This window comes from Rattus norvegicus, chromosome X, assembly GCF_036323735.1.
Source record: "Rattus norvegicus strain BN/NHsdMcwi chromosome X, GRCr8, whole genome shotgun sequence".
NCBI classification, from domain to species: Eukaryota; Metazoa; Chordata; class Mammalia; order Rodentia; family Muridae; genus Rattus; species Rattus norvegicus.
In genome coordinates, this window is record NC_086039.1 from 38,719,437 (window position 1) to 38,739,098 (window position 19,662).

At 42.7% G+C, this 19,662-nt stretch overlaps 1 protein-coding gene across 15 annotated transcripts in view; it reads right to left on the minus strand.

The window, feature by feature from the left end:
- Positions 1 to 19,662, minus strand: part of Sh3kbp1 (SH3 domain-containing kinase-binding protein 1) — a 345,129-nt gene that overhangs the window by 32,907 nt on the left and 292,560 nt on the right. Inside the window, exon 1 of one of the 15 annotated variants that reach the window (XM_063280335.1) lies at positions 15 to 169. The exons of 13 other annotated variants lie outside the window; for them this stretch is intronic. In XM_063280335.1, the coding sequence (XP_063136405.1) occupies positions 15 to 76 (62 nt within the window). In that variant the 5' untranslated portion in view covers positions 77 to 169. Of the gene's footprint in view, positions 1 to 14; positions 170 to 19,662 lie in introns of those variants that run through there. One more of the 15 variants, XM_008773199.4, reaches the window with a different exon arrangement.

The following is a 19,662-nucleotide window of genomic DNA, read 5'->3' on the forward strand; positions in this document are numbered from 1 at the left end:
AACATTTCGCATACCAGCACGTCTGTGGGGATGGAACCATGGAAGGAAGTCCAACTCTCTTTCTGAAAGGAAGCATTGGATCCAACTCTCACATACTCCTCACCAGAGGGCAGACAGCTGAGAACTACTGGGATAAGTTTCCCTCTTCTGCTGTACCTTCACTAGGGGTAACGTGTCATAAAAGCTACATGTCATAAAGTCTACTCTAGAATGTACATTAAGGGACTTGCTGGGACACTGAGAGCTAGGTTAAACCAGAAGCCAAGGAAGAGCAGGATTGACTGTAGAGCTTAGAAGGGGATATATCTTCACAGATGGGTGGGCCTTTATTTACCTTGCCCAACATCCTAAGTCTCTGCCATCCCCAAGTCACGTTTTATCTCAGACTCCCTTTCTATATCACCTGACAACCAAAGCTTAGGGCCCTCAAGGCCACTGCCTCAGACAGATACCAAGGTGTGGTGTGATGGAGGGGATTTATCAGGACCTCAGCATCCACTCTTGAAAATATAGTCAACTTTCTACCAGTTCTCTGCACACAGATTCAACTAACTGTGAACTTTGCAGCACAGCCACAAAAACACAATGTTCAGTTAGGCATTTCTCAAAAGGATATACACATGGCCAGTAGGTACATAGAAACGTGTTTAACATCACTTATAGTCAGGGTAATACCCACAACTGCTATGATGTGTCACCTTACACTAGTTAGAGTTGCTAGTATCTAACAGAAAAGAATTAACTGGCAATGGTACTACATACCTACCATTTCGTTATCTTGGAGGTGGAGGCAGGAGCATTACAAGTCTGAAACCAGCCCAAGATGCATAATGGAAGCATGAGGAATAAAACATTTTAGTATAAGAGGTTGACTGGGAGGGAGGCAGTGAATGGGATGTAAAGTGAATAAGTAAAATAATAAAATAAAAAATTCAAAATCTAGTACAGTCTAGGTTATAATAGTGAGAGACCGCTGCCTCAAGAAAAAAAAAGGGGGGGGGCTGAGAAGATGGGTAAACGACACTTGTAATGATATCCTAGTTACCTGAGTTCAATCCCTGGAAACCACATAAAGGTAGAAAGAAAGACTAACTCCATAAAGTTATCTTTTGTCCTCCATACACCTACACATGAATATTTTTTTAAAGAACAAAACTTAATGCTGATTTTTAAAAAGAAGGAAGGAGGGAAGGAAGGAAAGAAAGAAGGAAGGAGGAAGGAAGGAAAGAAAGAAGGAGGGAAGAAGGGAAGGAAAGAAGGAAGGAGGGAAGGAAAGAAGAAAGGGGGGAAGGAAAGAAGGAAGGAAGGAAGGAAGGAAAGAAGGAAGGAAGGAGGGAAGGAAGGAAGGAGGGAAGGAAGGAAGGAGGGAAAGAAGGAAGGAAGGAGGGAAGGAAGGAAGGAGGGAAAGAAGGAAGGAGGGAAGGAAAGAAGGAAGGAAGGAAAGAAGGAAGGAAGGGAGGAAGGAAGGAAAAAAGGAAGGAGGGAAGGAAGGAAGGAGGGAAGGAAAGAAGGAAGGAGGGAAGGAAGGAAAGAAGGAAAGAAGGAAGGAGGGAAGGGAGGAAGGAAGGAGGGAAGTGAGGAAGGAAGGAAAAAAGGAAGGGGGGAAGGAAGGAAGGAGGGAAGGAAAAAAGGAAGGAAGGAGGAAAGGAAGGAAGGAGGGAAGTGAGGAAGGAAAGAAGGAAGGATGGAAGGAAGGAAAAAAGGAGGCAAGGAAGGAAGGAAAGAAGGAAAGAAGGAAGGAGGGAAGGGAAGAAGGAAGGAGGGAAGTGAGGAAGGAAGGAAAGAAGGAAGGAGGGAAGGAAGGAGGCAAGTAAGGAAAGAAGGAAGGAAGGAAGGAAGGAAGGAGGGAAGGAAGGAGAGAAGGAAGGAGGGAAGGGAGGAAGGAGGGAGGGAAGTGAGGAGGGAAGGAAGGAGGGAAGGAAGGAAAGAAGGAAGGAGGGAAGGAAGGAAAGAAGGAAGGAAGGAGGGAAGGAAGGAAAGAAGGAAGGAAAGAAAGAAGGAAGGAGGGAAGGAAGGAAAGAAGGAAGGAAAGAAAGAAGGAAGGAAAGAAGGAAGGAAGGAGGGAAGGAAAGAAGGAAGGAGGGAAGTGAGGAAGGAAGGAAGGAGGGAAGGAAGGAGGGAAGGAAAGAAGGAAGGAAGGAGGGAAGGAAGGAAAGAAGGAAGGAGGCAAGGAAGGAAAGAAGGAAGATAGGAAAGAAGGAAAGAAGGAAGGAAGGAAAAGTGAACAGTGATAAGCAAAGTCCAAGGGACGGTACAGAGAAATGAGAACTAGAAAAATAGTAAATCAAGGGCCACAGGACTTCTGATGCTTTATAGTATGACTAGAAACTAATTGGTGGTTGACAGTAACTGATTGAATGTTTCAAAGCAGCTAACAGGGTTTTGGATATCTCCAACATAAACAAATAGTACATATCTGAGGTGGCAGATATGTCAATTATCCTTACAGGATCAACACACACTGTATATGTATACTATACATATACTATGTATATGTATACACACACTGTAAATGTCACACTATACCCATAAATATATACAATTAACTATTTTTCAATATAAAAATGTGTGCTGGAGATATATAGATCTACATACTAGGTAAGCTGAGTTCTTGTGTAGTACATGGGAAGCCTTGAGTTCAATGGATGATAAGGCAAGAAATAGAGTTGTATTTTTAAAAAGAAACAAGGGGCCTGGAGAAACGGTTACAAGATTGCACTGTTTTTTTCAGAGGACCTGAGTTTAGTTCTCAACACCCGTGCTGGGTGGCTCATAACCACCTGTAACATAAACACCAGGAAATCTGACACCCTCTTCTAGCCATAGTCAGCATCTACACACTCATATGTATGTGCACAGGCATGTTTGTGTGCAGGCATAGTTAAAATACATTGAAAATAAAGAGAAGTGAAAATACTTAGGGAAGAGTTACCTGTTGGACCTTTCTTATCAGCATTCCTTAAAGAATACAATATAAGAAGCCCAGTCACAAAAGAACACATGTGGTATGTACTCACGGATAAACGAATATTAGCCCAAAAGCTAGAATTACCCAAGATACCATCCACAGACCACATGAAATTCAAGAAGAAGGACAACCAAAGTGCAGATGCTTCAGTTCTTCTTAGAAGGGGGAACAAAAATATTCATAGGAGAAAATAGGAAGACAAAGTTTGGAGCAGAGACTAAAGGAAAGGCCATCCAGGGACTGCCCTATCCAGGAATCCAGCCCATATACAAACAGCCACCAAACCCAGATAATATTGCTAATGCCAGAAGTACATGCTGACAGGAGCCTGATATAGCTGTCTCCTGACTGTCTCTGTCAGAGCATGATAAATACAGAGGCAGAAACTCCCAGCAAACCATTGAACTGAGAACAGGGTCCCCAATGGAGGAGTTAGAGAAAGGATTGAAGGAGCTGAAGGGTTTGCAACCCCATAGGAAGAACAACAATACCAACCAACCAGAGCTCCCAGGGACTAAACCACCAACCAAAGAGTACACATGGGGGGACTCATGGCTCTAGCCACATATGTAGCAGAGGATGGTCTTGTCAGACATCAATGGGGGGAAAAACTCTTGGTCATGGGAAGGCTCTTTTCCATAGTGTAGGGGAATGTCAGGGTATTGAGATGGGAGTGGGTGGGTGGGAGTGGGAGCATCCTTACAGAAGCAGGAGAAGGGTGATGGGGGAAACTGGAAAAGGGGATAACATTTGGAATGTAAATACATAAAATATACAATAAAAAAAGAAGTTTCGCAAGAGGGAAGGTCCAAGTGAGGATGCCTCGATGCCACATAAAGGGGGAAACAAAATAATCATGAGAGGTAGAGGGAGGGAGGGATCTGGGTGGGAGAGAGGAGGGGGAGGGGAAAAGGGGAACAAAATCAGGTATGGGAGGTGGTAGGGGAGGGGGTAGGAGAGAAGTCCAGAGGGCCAGGAGAATGAACAGAAATATGCAGCTGCTGGGGGTGGAGGTAGGGGGACCCTTTAGAAAATCCCAGAGACTCCCAGGATTCAATGGGGGGGTGAACTTAGCCAAAATGTCCAACAGTGAGAAGGAACTGAAGAGTCTACCTCCAGTAGACTTGTAATGATATACTAGTTACTTGAATTCAATCCCTGGAAACCAATACATGTAGAAAGACTAACTCCCTAAATATGTCCTTTGACCTACACACACACACACACACACACACACACACACACACACACACACACACACACACACACACACGAGAGAGAGAGAGAGAGAGAGAGAGAGAGAGAGAGAGAGAGAGAGAGAGAGAGAGAACAAGGCCCTCAGTGGAGGGACAGGGTTACAACCCCACAGTCAAAATTTCTGACCCAGAATTGTTCCTGTCTAAAAGAAATACAGAAAAAAACGGAATAGAGCCTGAGAAAAAGGCTGTCAAGCATCTGGCCCAATTTGAAATCCATCTCAGACTATGTGTGTGGGGGTGGGGTGGGTGGGCACCAAGGCCTGACACTGTTACTGATGTTCTGGTGTGCTTACAGACAGGAGCCTAGCATGGCTGTCCTCTGAGAGGCCCTACCAGCGGCTGACTGAGACAGATGCAGATACTTCTACCCAACCACTGGACTGAAGTCAGGGACCCCTACGGAGGAATTAGGGGAAGGATTGAAGGAGCTAAAGGGAAGGGCAACCTCAGAGGAAGATGAGCAGTCTCAACTAACCTGGACTCCAGGGAGTTCCTAGAGACTGAGCCATCAATCAAAGAACATACATGGGCTGGTCTGAGGTCCCCAGCACATATGCAGCAGAGGACTGCCTGGTCTGGCCTCAGTGGATGAAGATGCACCTAATTCTGTAGAGATTTGAGGCCATAGGGAAGGGGGAGGCCTGGGGAGGGAGAAAGGAAGAGGGGAGGAGAGGATGAACACCCTCTCAGAGGCAAGGGGGAAGGGGAATGGGATGAGGAACTGTGAGAGTAGGGTACCAGGAGAGGGCAATGGATGGAATGTAAATATAACACCATAGCAAGTTGTGTATACTGAAGCATTATTATAAGTAACTAATACAGGCAATTCCAAGTACAGGGGGGCACTAAGTAAGTTATATACTAATATTATGTCAGTGTATTTGAAGAAATTGAACATACTTGGCTTTTGGTATCTGAAAGGGAGGCTTCTGAAAGCTATCAAAAGGCAAGATGGTTTGACATTCTCGTGGGTAGCTGAGGAGTATACGAGAGGAGCTGTTGATGAGGAGGAAGTTTGCTTCTGCATTAATCACATGTACCTCAAAACATGGCTGTTTTAAAACATATGTTTCTTGATTAATGTCAATCGTGGAGCTGCTGCCTACTTCTTTTGAGTTAACACTAGAAGCTCATCAAATGAGAGGCTATCTTAAGGGACTGGAGATGACTCCATTGCCTATTTGTGCTCAGGATATCTTATTTCCCTGTTATTAGATAACTCAAACATTTTACTCTTTTATATAAGGTTTTCTTTTGAATATAGCTTTTTGCCTTTTAGTCTATTTTATATAGTTGTGGGGAGCATGTATATATGCATTTGACTGGGTATGTGTGTGTGTGTTATGCATGCATGTGTATACATGTGCCCATCGAGGTTGATGATATTGGGTATCTTCCTTGACCAATTCCCATTTTTTATTTACTTACTTAACCATGTAGTCATTTATGTATTTGTTTGGAGATGGGGGTCTCACTATGTAGCTCTGAATGGCCTGTAACTCACAGAGATCTGCTTGGCTCTGCCTCCTGAATGCTAGCATGTGCCACCATGCCTAGCACCTCACACTGAACCTGGAGCTCATCAATTCAACTAAACTGACTAGCCAATGAGTTCCAGGGATTCCCCAGTTTCTGTCTCCCTAGAACTGGAGTTAAAGATACATACACCACTGTTCAGGTTTTATATGGGTTCTGGGGATCTGAACTCAGGTCCTCTTGCTTGCAAACAGAGACTTTACTGAATGTGCGATAAATCACAGTAGTCTTTTAGCCTTTTATTTTTAAAATTACTTTTTGCAGAAAGGTATAACAATTATTATCACATTATTACTATTCAAACCCAGCAACAATTAAGATATGGTTGTAGGTATATTCTTTATGATTTAAATATTTTTAATTTCCCATGACATATTTTGTCACATTTTTTCCTCTTCCCCAACTCTTCCTATACCCTCTTTCCCTACCCAATAAACTTCATTAAAAAAACTTTAAGTTAGAGAGGTGGGAAATATAAAAATATATGAAGAAAAACTTAATAAAAATGGAACTAAACATTTTTGTAGGCAAACGGTTATTGTTTATATTTATAAGGTACAATGTGATGTTTCAATATATGTATCCCTCACAGGCTGATCGAATCAGGTTAGTCAGCATATCTATTGCCTCAAATATTTATCTCTTTGTGGTAAAAACCCTTAACCATCCTTTCTTCTAGCTGTTTTGAAAAATATAACACATCATTGATTATAATTTCCATATTGTGCAGCAAATCACCAAGACTTATTGCTGTTATCTAACTATGCTTCCTCCCTTTTGACCAATGTCTCATTTGGCCACACAGCCATTTTACCCTTCTAGTCCTAAGAATGTGACACTTTCCAATTTCACATGGAAGTGAGATTCTACAGAGTTTTCTCTCTGTCTTCCCAGCTTAGTTCACCTGTTACACCATGAAATTTTGAAAAATACTCAGACCCTCTTAGGAATAGCACAGGATAAAATGAACTGTTTTAAGTTAAAACTCAAATGAAGATTTAAGATTAAGGTATAGATTTTAAGTATTCATGTGCATGAAAGCCAGTTCCGAGCCATAGAAACAGTCTGCAATAAATGGGTTACACGCATTGTTGTATTGTTTACAGTGAAGAAAAATAAAAAAAAAAAAAACACCAATGGGATGTTTTGATGTTTTAGATGTAGGGAAACATTTGAATAAACCATGACATTCAATGGGCTTTTGTGAGACATTTAAATGGCACTTATAAACAGGTTTATTCTGACAAGAATGAATGCTTCTATTACAATGTTAGAGAACAAAGGCAAGTTAACAGTGACATCCACAGCAATATGCATACGCCCACATGCCTCCCTTATGTGTTAGGAAGATGAATTCTTTTTCTTAAGACTAGAAGAATATTTACGGTAGTTATTCCTGGGGGGTGCTGATGAGTGATTTTCATCACCTAAGTGACGTACCTAAAAAACACCCATGGAATGCAGGAGCAATGGCCAAATTTTCTGAAATGGGAATATCTTATACATCTGTACAATAGATGCATTTACCCCAAGGTATAAAGCTTTATGACCTCTAGAAAATGGCACCTGTGTAAGATTGACAAAAACAAGCTAAATCATACACAGAAAAAATATGGGCAAGGATTTATTTTTTTTTTAAATGTGAATAGCAGGGTTGGGCATTTAGCTCAGTGGTAGAGCGTTTGCCTAGCAAGCGCAAGGCCCTGGGTTCGGTCCCCAGCTCCGGGGGGGGGGATATATATATATATATATATATATATATATATATATACATACATACATATACATATACATACACACACACATACATACATGTATATATATAACCAGCCAGCACTGGTTAAAAATGTGAATAGTATTTATCTTCAGAAAAAGTTTATAAGGGATTTTTCCTTCCAATTATGTTCAAGATTCATTTTACTTTTTTTTCTTTTTTTCTCCATCTTTATTAAATCGGGTATTTCTTATTTACATTTCAATTCTTTCATTTTACTTTTTATTCATGTGTGTGTGTCTGTCTGTGTTAGTTTATGTTATGTATGTACAGGAGCCCAAGGATACTGGTAATTGGATCCCCTGGAGGTGAAAATACAGGCAGTTGTGCACCACCTGACATGGGTGCTGGGAACTGAACTCAGGCCGTCTGGAAGAACAGCAGGTACACACAAGTAAATGCTGAGCCATCTCTCCAGTTCCTTTTTCTTTCATTTACTTTTGCACTTATTATAGGACTGGAGAAATGGCTTAGCATTTAAGAGGACTTATTGCTGTTGTAAAGGACCAGGATTTGGTTCCCAGGACCCATATACTGGCTCACAACCATCCATGACTCCCATTCCAGGGGATCCAATGTTACCCCTTCTGACCTTCACCAGCACCAGGTATACACTCAGTGGATATCCATATATGTGGGCAAAACATGGACACAAGTAAAATAAAATAAATAAATAAATAAAAAAGAAGTATAAGGTTTTCTTTACCAGTAGTGATTAAAGACTTACATAATACCACCAACTACTGTCATAGTCAAAGGAGGCACAGCATGGTCTTTTCCCAACAGACTCTAATACATTTCTTGAACACAGGTAGCCATCTCTCCTGGGAATTAGTCAAGATGTATGAAATTATGAATCCTTACAGGTCCAAGCCAGGAGTACTTCATCTGAACTCACTTCTAATTGCCCATATGATCTTGGCTAGGTTACTTAATCGCTCCTGAACTCGACTCTTCATCAGCATGACTGCCGAGCTAGTCTGGGCAGGATTACCCTCCAAGGGACCATCAATAATTCTTTTACTTTTCCTATTTTCATTATAATTGTGAAAAATTATTAAGCTACAGGCAGTAAAATCTATTCAAAATGGAGTTGTTTTTGATGTTTTTTTTTAACTAAGAAGTCCATATGTGAGTATTGCATGGACGTGATTTCCCCTTCCTTCTACTTTCTCCAACTCCTTCCAAGTCTCCCTTTGGGTCCCCAATGTAAACATTAGAGAAATGGTCGACATTACAGCAGGAGTCAGGTGGAAGATGATCCTTTGAGTTGCCCTCAAATTCTCAGACTTTCATCCTTTCCTTTGCCTTCAAATCTCCATGTCTCCATCAAGGTTTGGAATGATGTCTCTTCCTACTCTACTTGGAATAAAATGGACTCACCCTTTAGCATCTTTTGTTTTCTCTTGGTTCTTGCAGACCATACCTCTATTCCTGCTCTTGCCAAAATATTTGATACTTACATATAAACCTAGATACCTACTTATTATTCAAAAGAGAATTTTTAAATATTTATTTGTATTTATGTGTATATGTGTATTATTGTGGGAGTAGCTTCTAGATATGCGTGTATGCCCATAGACATGAGAAGATGATGTAAAATCCTGTGGAGCTAGAGTGATAGGCAGTTGTTAGCTCTCTGACATGAGTGCTGGGATTTGGGTCCTTTGGAGGGGAAGTCAGTAGTCTTAAACCACTAAGCCAGTTCTCTAGGCCATGGAGAAGAAAATCCTATCACGTCTTCCTCCTAGTATAATATTTCTACAACTATAATAAGATACTATTATATTGTCTGTTGTTTATCCTACTCAGCCTATGGTATTTTGTTACAGTAGCCTGAGAAAATTATACAGCATTAAGCCTAAATAATGGAACATTCTACCACAGAGGTCAACAATGGGGAAGTTTTGCTGTAAAGGTCATTTGGGGTTCACAACCACTAGAAATTTAGAGTATATCACAAATGAAACCATTGCAAGTTGTATATAGCTACTAAAGGCTTTATCCCCAGGTTCAGGACCTCCATTCTAATGGTTTGATAAAAAGAAAAAATAATATTATATTCTAGTTGTCAGGGTGGCTTCTTTTCAAATGGCTTTTGGTATGACATGTAGTGAACTCTGGACAGGGAGGACTTCTGCCTCAGGGAATAGATAGTATGATGTTTCTGAGATTCATCATCTGCAGGCTCTATAGATTGAAACATGAGGAACCAGCCTGAAGAAATAGAAACTAACCATTCCCAAGTGACTCTTCTCAGAGTCTAGAACAAAGACCACACTTGAATAAGGAGGCAGGGATAATGGTTCTTCCATCCAATTGAGCTTTCTGATCCCTCATGCCAAGAGCTAGACACAGGTTTTAGTTGAAATGCTCTTCTATCTAAGGCCAGAAGCAAGCCTATTTTGAAAACACAGTAGGTGTAGTTTAAAAAAAGTTCTGATCCTTCCGAGTAGGGAAGCTGCAGCTGGTGTTTTGACAGTGCTCAGACTGTGGGTGTGTAAGCATTTTACAATGTCTATTTGTAAATGCCTTTCACTATATTTATAGCCTCTTTACAACAATGCTAATGAATTTCAGTTCTGAAAAAATAGAAGAATTTCAGAAATGTACTGAACCACATGTCTAGAGTGGCTGACACCCAATGAGGATGAAGTTCTATGGTCTCCATTCTATCACAGTCTGTTCAATACAAGGATACCATTTTTCCCCCAAAAGGGTGTTATTGAACTCTAAATAAGAAAAAGAGAGCTTACCCTTTCATCATTTATTGGCTCCTGCCAGAGTTTTTTTTTAATTCTGTTAAGTTTCTATTCCTACATCAATTAAATGAAAGTAGAACACAGGAGAAGGTTGGCTATCTGTAGCACCATCTACCCAAAGACACCAGAACAAGGCTACCCAAGTGGGGCTCATGCTTCTTCCTTTTAAGGGTTCATTGTGGAAGAGGGTACAGAAAGGTTGTAAGATCCAGAGGTGGTGTATGACTAAAAGGTAACAGTGTTTTGCTGGCATAGCAGGGTAGGTACATATGTGAACTCACAGCTGTTGTGATAATATGTGTTAGACTGAAGCCAAACCATATTCTAGCAAGGAGGGTTAATTGGGCATGAAGCCCCACCCCTAGCTGAGCAGTTGTTGGCACTTAATAGCTTCTAGGAGAGGATGAATCAGCTTTCTTTAAGAGTGTGGCCTCTGAGTATACATGGACTGACCCTGGACTCTGACCTCATAGGTAGCAATGAATATCCTAGTAAGATCACCAGTGGAAGGGGAAGCCCTTGGTCCTGCTAAGACTGAACCCCCAGTGAACGTGATTGTTGCGGGGAGGGCGGTAATGGGGGGAGGATGGGGAGGGGAACACCCATAGAGAAGGGGAGGGGTAGGGGTTAGGGAGATTGGCCCGGAAACCGGGAAATAGAATAACAATCGAAATGTAAATAAGAAATACCCAAGTTAATAAAGATGGGGAAAAAAGAGAAAAAAAAAGTCAAAAAAAAAAAAAAAAGAGTGTGGCCTCTGGTACATTGGCTACACTCCAGCAGGAGGTCACTCATCCAGGAGTATATGAGCATCAAAAACTGGACTTAAGGGGTTAAAAACCACAGGGCACAAAGTGCAGTTGCTAGAGAAGGGACATGGGTCTGAGAAGAGCTGAGGAGGGAAGTGAATAAATATAATCAAAACATCTCAAAAATGTATGACATTCTCAAAGGACTAATCAAAATGAAAAGAAAATATGGAGCGAAAAAAGAAATTTAAATTTGAAATAAAAATGATTCTATTCTCACCATACCCAGAGGTGAAGCAATGCCCCTGGTTGGGTATGGGACCACCTGACTCATCTCCAAATTCTTAACCTAGAAGGGCTCCTGTCTAAAGGAAATATGGGAACAAAGAGTGGAGCAGAGACTGAAGGCAAGGCCAGAGACTGCCCCACCTGGGGATCCATCCCATCTGCTGACACCAAACCCAGACACTATAGGGGCTGCCAAGAGGTGCTTGCTGACAGGAACCTGATATGGATGTCTTCTGAGAGGCTCTGTCAGACCACTACTGATACAAATGAGGATGCTTGAAGCTAACCATTAGACTGAGCATGGGGATCCCAATGGAGGAGCTAGAGAAAGGACTGAAGGAGCTGAAGGGGTTTGCAACCCCATAAGAACAACAATATCAACCAACCAGACCCCCCCAGAGCTCCCAGGGACTAAACCACCAACCAAAGAGTAAACATGGAGGGACCCATGGCTCCAGCTACATATGTAGCAGAGGATGGCCTTGTTGGGCACCAATGGGAGGAAAAACCCTTGGTCATGGGAAGGCTCGTTTCCTCAGTATAGGGGAATGCCAGGGTGGGGGTGGGGTGGGGGGTGGGAGGGAGGGAGTGGGTAGAAGGGGAAATACCCTCATAGAAGTGCGGGGGGGGGGAGTTCCAGAGGGGAAAGTGAGAAAGGCGATAACATTTGAAATGTAAATACATAAAATATCCAACAAAAATGATCAAGAAAAAAATGATTCTCTTCTTATATATTTTTCCTGGAAGTTTTCATTTGACCCTTGCATGACAGGTAACTGGATATCATAGAGGTCCTCTTGCTTTCCTGAACAGACAAGGGTCTGAGCAGGGAAAAATAGATCCTAAGACCCCATGAAAATACAGCAGCAGCTACTGTTTGCATAATGACAATTACCTACTAGGTACTTAGGCAGGATCCTTCATGCATGGAGCATTCCACCCCCAAACCCTGCCAGGAAGCCTATTCCTTACACTGAGGGCCCCTTGCAGTGGTAGGGTGGTCACCCATACTACTAAGAGTACTGTCATGGGCAGTTTCCAGGTTTCAGTCCTTCCCTTGATAGTCTTGGCTACAGAGAGCCAACATGGGGTAGCTCAACTGGGCTATTTTAGCTATAGAGCTCCTTGTAGATTACACAGATACTTGTTGAACCATTATCACAACTTAACTTTCCCTCTGTCCAGTCCTGCTTCTATGGTCATGGAGCCCTACAACACATCTCATCTTCCCATTCTTCTGGAACAGTGTGATTCTTGAGGAACTGCCCGTGTGATATCTTGCATTTCATTATATAGCCAAAGAAACTGAGGCTAAGTGAAGCTAAGTCACTTGCCAATTTAAAGTCACCAAAGTACTAAAGTGACGGGATCTAGATTTGAATCCACTAAGTCTAATTGCAGAGACCAAGAGTACTTCTTTAAGTTGACTTATTTATTCATGCATTTATTTTAGCACAGGATCTCATGGATCCCAAGTGAGCTTAGAACTTTCTATATAGTCAAGGATGACCTTGAAATTCTGATCCTCTTGGAGCCACTGAAGCAGTTTTATTACTCAGCTTCTCTGTCTTCCAAGCAGAGAATCTGGCCTAGAGGACAGCAGGCCATCAATCATATCAGGCTGTCTGTGTTACCCTAGTTCACTCCCAGCTGGATAAATAGTTATTGTTTCTCAAGTTAAGAAGGGCCAACAATAAAAAATGTACTCAGTGTGACCTATTCATCCTCCTTGGACCTGGGACGTAACATAAGGCTCCTGCGTAGAGGAAGATGTGGAAGACGCACAACAGCGTGCAACCCTTGAGAACATGAACTCAGCCAGTAGCATGGCCTAATTTAGCCCAAGCTGGGACAGTTAAGCCAAGACATGTGGGACGGAAACAGCACTGAAGTGCAAAGAAAGCCAAAGGGAGCACACTAACAAATCTATAACAGCACTACCAGCATTATGACAGAAAGCTATCAAGCAGACACCAAGCTTCCAGAGCTATGTGGGGATGAAGCAAGAAAGCAGTTCCTACAGAACAAGATTCTAAGTGTGTATGGTGATTTCATTAGCATTCCCCTAGCCTCAAAACGATATACTGCCACCATGCACATCTTTCAGCTTTAGATACCTAAAACTATTATGAGGTAGTGGGGAGAGTCAAGGAAAAATAGGAAAGAAAATTGAAAAGTCCTGTTTCCCAAGTGCAGGCAACTACTAAGGCACCCAGGATGAGTCTTCTAATTGTCACCACCTCTCATTCCACCTGGGAGCTGGGACTTCATATAGATGGCTACACCCATCAAACACAGAGAAGCTGCTTGAGTTACCCTGTCTTCTTTCTTTCTTCCAACTGGGACATCTTATTCACTGTCCCTTTCTAGTGTAAAACATGTACACACTCCTTGCTTATCCCAACAACATCTCGGTCCAGTGATGCCCCCAAGATTTAAAGCTGGTTAGTTTATCTCCACTTGATACAAACCTAGACATATCTGGGAAGAGGGGATACCAACTGTGGGACTGTCTTCATCAGAATGGCTTGAAGGTAAATCTGTGGAGGCATTTCCATGATTAATGATTGAATGGGGGAGGGGCCAGCTCACCCATAGGCAGCACCACCTATAGGCAGGTGGTCCTGGTTACTGAAAGAAAGGAAGGTGAGGGAGCACTGGGAGGCAAGCCAGTAAGCAGTGTTCTTCTTGATCGCTGCTGTAATTCCTGCCTCTGGGTTCCTGCCTTGGCTCCCCTTCATGATGTACTATAACCTTTAAGCCAAATAAACTCGTTCCTGCTCAAGTTGACCTTGTTCAGTGTTATGTCATAGCAACAGAAAGCAAACTAGGACAGCGAGTGAACTCATTTCCCCTTGTCTCCTGGCTCTCTGCTTAATATCTCAGACCTCAGCTCTGACTGTGAATGTTGGGCAGCCGACACCCAGCTCAATTTCCCACTTTGTCACAGGCTTGCTTGTTCTGCTTGTAGGTCCTGTGTGATTACAGGGTAGAAGGGATGTGTACAGGGCCAGGAAGCTGAGTGATAGCAGAGCAGAAATCAGAGGGAAGATCCCTGATGTCCAGCTCTGTCTTTTCCTATCATGCGTGAGTGGCAATAATGCAAAGGAGCCTCCAAAATCGCATCTTTTCTTTTTAGGGGAGTTTTCTTTCTCTCAATTAGCAAATAAAAGGTGACTTACAACATGTATAAAGACAGCAAATGTGGAGTACATCCTGCAGTACCAGCCTGTCTCACAATATAGCAAGCCCTGGAGAGGGGCCATTCCATGAAGAAAGGACAAAACAGGTTTCTTTTGTTCATCAAAGGAATAGCTTCCTCTCCTTTCCCAGAAACAGGCATCTAAATGCCCTGCTGAGATCTTAGAGTTTCCACATACTCATCTTATAGACAAAACATATCCTAGGCACCACAGACTCTGGCATTGAAACAGTCCTTCTACTCAAGTATGGGAATGCCCAAGTAATGCCAGGGACACCGAACCCCAGAGCGATTTCATTACAGCTCTCCTTGCAATGCATGTCCTCACCGAGATGAGCACAGACAAGCTCTGTTATTTATACAAGGTGAAGGCATGTCAGAAGGTGATAGGGCATTTCTCATGCAATCTCTCTCCTAATCTCGACTCTTTGTGCAGGCTCTGTCAGGTCACCTGGAAGTAGGCCTCCCTCCAGATCCCAGAGAGGCCATAACAAGCCCACCAACCCCAGAAGGGCAAAACGGTAGAGTTCATATGTAAGTCCCCATTTTGGTGTTTCAAAGGCAAGCAAGGGGCTTGAAGGAAGCTGAGCCCGGATCCTTGCCAGTGTCAGCGCGAGAGAGAACTCATCATTGTGCAACTGTGAGAAGAGTTTGTAGGGTGCCACTTAGAGGCAATGCATTAGAAAGAAAATCGCTGTGGGAAAAGCAGGCTAGCAACCAAATGGCACTGTGAGGTGTTGATATTTCCTAGTGTCTCACTGCCTTATTTGGACCACCCAGTGGCAGGAAAATCAGTGTGACTCAGTTGGGGCAAAACCCTGTCACTACTTCTGGGTTTTGCTACAGCAAATAAATTTCAGTTATATGTGGGTGAAAAGAAAAGGAGAGAGTGCATATACCAATGACATTCAGTCAGCACCAATGTAGGCATACCTACAGTATGAGAGGTTTCCCTTGAACCTGCTGGTATTCCTCTGAATCATACATTTGCTGCCCTCCATCCATTCCCAGACTCCCCATCCTGACACTGACACTCTTTCTAGGGAATAACTATGTGTTTACAACCTCTGGTGGTCTTCTGATCTACTGTCTGAGGGTGTCCATGATTCTACTTCCTCAGGGGATCCAGAACATGACCTCCTTTCTACTATATTGAAAAATCTCTTCCACTGAATTCATTCACAGGATGGGGGAGAATTCAAAGAGATTTGGTGATAGCGCGAAAGTTTCCATGCCAGAAGTTAGGGTCTGACACATAGTGCTTAAACTCTCTACACAAAGGTAGAGAGATGACTCAGAATTTAAGAGCACTAGAGAACCTGAGCTCTAGTCCCAGCACCCGAATGGCAAATGCCAACCTTCTCTAACTTCAGTCCCAGGGAATCCAATGCCCCCTCTTCTGGCTTCTTGCGGGCACTGCATGTACATAGTGTATAGACAAACATGCAGGCAAAACACCCATATGCAAACAAAACAAAACAAAACAAAACAACCCTTTTCTACATCTCACCTTAGAAATTTGCAAAGGAAAGGGTTTACTTCATCTTACAGCTTTTAGTCCTTCAATCAGGGAACTTGGAAGAGGAAACTGGCAGCAAGAACAAAAGCAGAGGTCATAGGAGTGCTGTTTAATGGCTTGCTCCCCATGGCTTGTTTATCCACCTTTCTTATACCACTCTGGACTAACTGTCCAGGGTGAGCACTGTGCACGGTAAGCTGCGTTCTCCTATCTCTATCATCGAACAATAAAACACACTACAGGTTTTCTGGTGGGAACATTTTCTCAACATAGGTTCCTACACTAAAATGACTCTAGTTGTGTCACATTGACATAAAACTAGCCAGCATACTCTGACCCAAACGCACATTCATACACATAATTGAAAAATATTTTTAAAGGGCATGCCTTCATCCAACTTACAGAAAAGAAAGAAAGCATTAAAAGAATCACTTAAGGCATCACTGCACATTTTCAAAAGAAAGCACTTCAGTAATGTAAATTCAAAATGATGGCCTAGGCAGCTTGGTGCACCTTTTACCGGTGAGCACACTGAACATCTACATGTACTCTTTCGCTAGTGTTTTTCTTCCTTCTAAATCAATAGGGTCACTTACACCTACTGCTTCACTTATATCAAAAGGGGGTCTTTTTTTTTACTTTTTTTTATTAACTTGAGTATTTCTTATATACATTTCGAGTGTTATTCCCTTTCCCGGTTTCCGGGCAAACATCCCCCTCCCCCCTCCCCTTCCTTATGGGTGTTCCCCTCCCCACCCTCCCCCCATTGCTGCCCTCCCCCCAACAGTCTAGTTCACTGGGGATTCAGTCTTAGCAGGAAAAAGGGGGTCTTCTTAATGCTTTCCTTTGGTAGACACAGAGACTATACACATCTCATGCCAACCAGAACCCAGAAGCTTACTTCCTGCTAAGTTGTAGCCCAGCTGCATAAGCAACCACGATGCATTACTCATTCTGGCAAAACCATTAACTTCTATGCTGGTAAGTTGGTCTCAAGAGGCATAACTACCCTTCTCTAAGCACTTAGTTTATGTTTGGTACATAAATGCTTACTTAATCTTTGCCTCCACCTAAAATGTCCCAAAGCCCACCAATCACTCATTGTCCATGTTTCTCTAAGATCTAGGGCTGTGGAAATCACTACAAGTGGGGAAAATGTAACTCTACTACATTGTCTTATCCTGTTCTACAATCCTCTCAGCGGAGCGTCTAGTCCTCCGCAGGAAGACTGCATAGTGTTATGGTTTGGGTATGACATGTGTCCCACAGGCTCATGGATTGAACACTTAGTTCCCACCTGACATTGCTCTTTTGGGCAGCCTAGGGGGAAGATGGAGTCTACCTGGGGGAAACAGTCACTAGAGGTGTGCTTGCAGGTTATTTCAGATTCTCACCCCCATCCCTGTCTTTCTGCTTTCTGGGCACCAGCAGTGAACAGCTTTCTGCTCCAACACTCCTGTTCACACAATGTTCTGCCTAAGCACATAGTTCTAAATGATCATGGAATAATCCTGTTAAGCCATGAGCCCAGAGAAGTTCTTCTTGTATTATTCTGCTTTGGTCAGGTATTTGGTCACGGCAACAGAGTAGCACTGGTTTGGGAGGTTATCAGACTTCCTGCTCATAACCCCATCCTCAGCTCCTAGGATCACTTCTCCTTCTCATCCCAAGCCAATGGTCTGCATCCTCTGAGAGAGCTGAGCCTTAATATTCAACTTCCCTATGTCTACCACCAATTCACATAAAGGCCTGCATTGACCTCACACTCTCAGTCACAAGCCAGAGTAAAGGCTGTCAACTGAGCACTTCCAGACACCAGACAGTGCCTGAAGGTTATGTCGGCAGTCCTATCATTGCAGCATCAAGGCCATCTTTCAAAAGTCCCATCATCTTCTGGAGTCCACAGTGTCTGCTAACAAAATGCTAAATCTTTATTTCAGCCTGTCATCAACAACACAACCTCCCCAACCCAGTGAGAGCCATCTGGGAGGATATTAGCTTAAAGAACCCCAGCCTTCTCCCTCTTCTCTTGTCATCTTTTTAATTCCCTCTCTATGATGGCCACCTGGGTGATTCCTCCCCAACATTGCTTCTCCTTTCCCCAGTCCCTTTAGTGCTTACAACCATCATTCATTCACCTTCAGCCATCCACTACCACCACCTTAAAACACTGTAGCCTGTGGAGAGATTCCTCTCCATAACAGTCTCATCTCTAAGGCAGACAGCATTAGTCTCTCCTCTGGCCACAAACTCCTGTTCTCCCTTTTACTTTCCCCACTTCTCCCTTGTTTGCTTGCCTTGCCCCTAACACCTTGTAGCTGTGCTCCCCTCCCTTGCATCTGCAACCCTGTGTCTATCCCTTATGCTTCAGGGAACTACCTGTTTCCTCCAGCCAGTGCCCATGAGCTTGCAGCAGGCAGCAGGTAACTCAATCGTTCCCTCTCAACTCAGAGCAAAAGTCCTCCTTTAGCTTCCTCATTCTTTACTGGAAAAAGAAAACTGATTAGAACTTAGACTAACTGAGTTGGTAAGGACTGACAAACCTGTTTTTGTCTAGCCTCTAGCCAGCTTGCTTCTACCTCCCCCTTCCTTGAAGGGCAAATGCCTGCTCGGCTCCTCAAGTTGCTGTTTTCTGTCTTCTACTAAAGTCAATTTCCTGTTTCTCTTCATCAAGTCCTTAGATTTTTTGTTGTTGTTGTTTTGTTTTTCTTTTTGGGCCCTTTTGCAGAGTCTGAGACTTTCTTCAAGCAGAGGTTTCTGAATCTGTTTTTATTATTATTAAGTTGGTAACAAACTATTAAATCTATAACCCCACATAAATGTGTATAAGCACACACACACATACACACACACACACACACACACACACACACAAGATGTAGGTGGTAGTGGAAGTTAACTAAGATCTACTTATGTTCAAGTGTCATGACAGGGTAGACAGAATATGTTTATTGGATTACAAGCACCTTGGTTATATGTTAGGTCACATACGGTGGGCAAAGCCAGCTTAACGTATCATGAAATAACAACTGAAGGATCTCTAAGGATCCCAGAGGACACCTGAGGCGACACTTTTAGTGTAGGGAAAATTTCTTATCATCATTCAACTTTCTTTTGTTTCCTTGGCATTCCTCCTCTCCCCCACCTTAATTTATAGTCTCACTACATAGTCCCAACTAGACTGAAACTTGTAATATTCTCACCTCCATTTCCCAAGTGCAAGGATGATGACATGTGAGCCATCACTGTGCTTGGCACCTACCATTTTAAAGTTAACCCTGTTAATGGTTTTTTAAGTAGTTTTTCATATTAAAATTAAATATATACTTTCTAGAAATTAGAAAACAATTCTTACCAGTGCTAAGGGATGTAGAGACCTGAGGATGACAGCAATCGCTGTCCTATCCTGACAGTGATCTTCAATTTGCTCAGACTAGACACTTCTTTGAGGTGCCCTTCTGGTGTCTCTGAATAGAATTCTTGAGAACTGAACAGGAATACTGGAGCCCTATTCTCTTTAAGATCCAGAATAGTGCCCAGCACACAGTGGGCCCATGATGTGCTTTTCCTCCATGGAGGTCCCTTTCCTCGGAAATACTTACTCC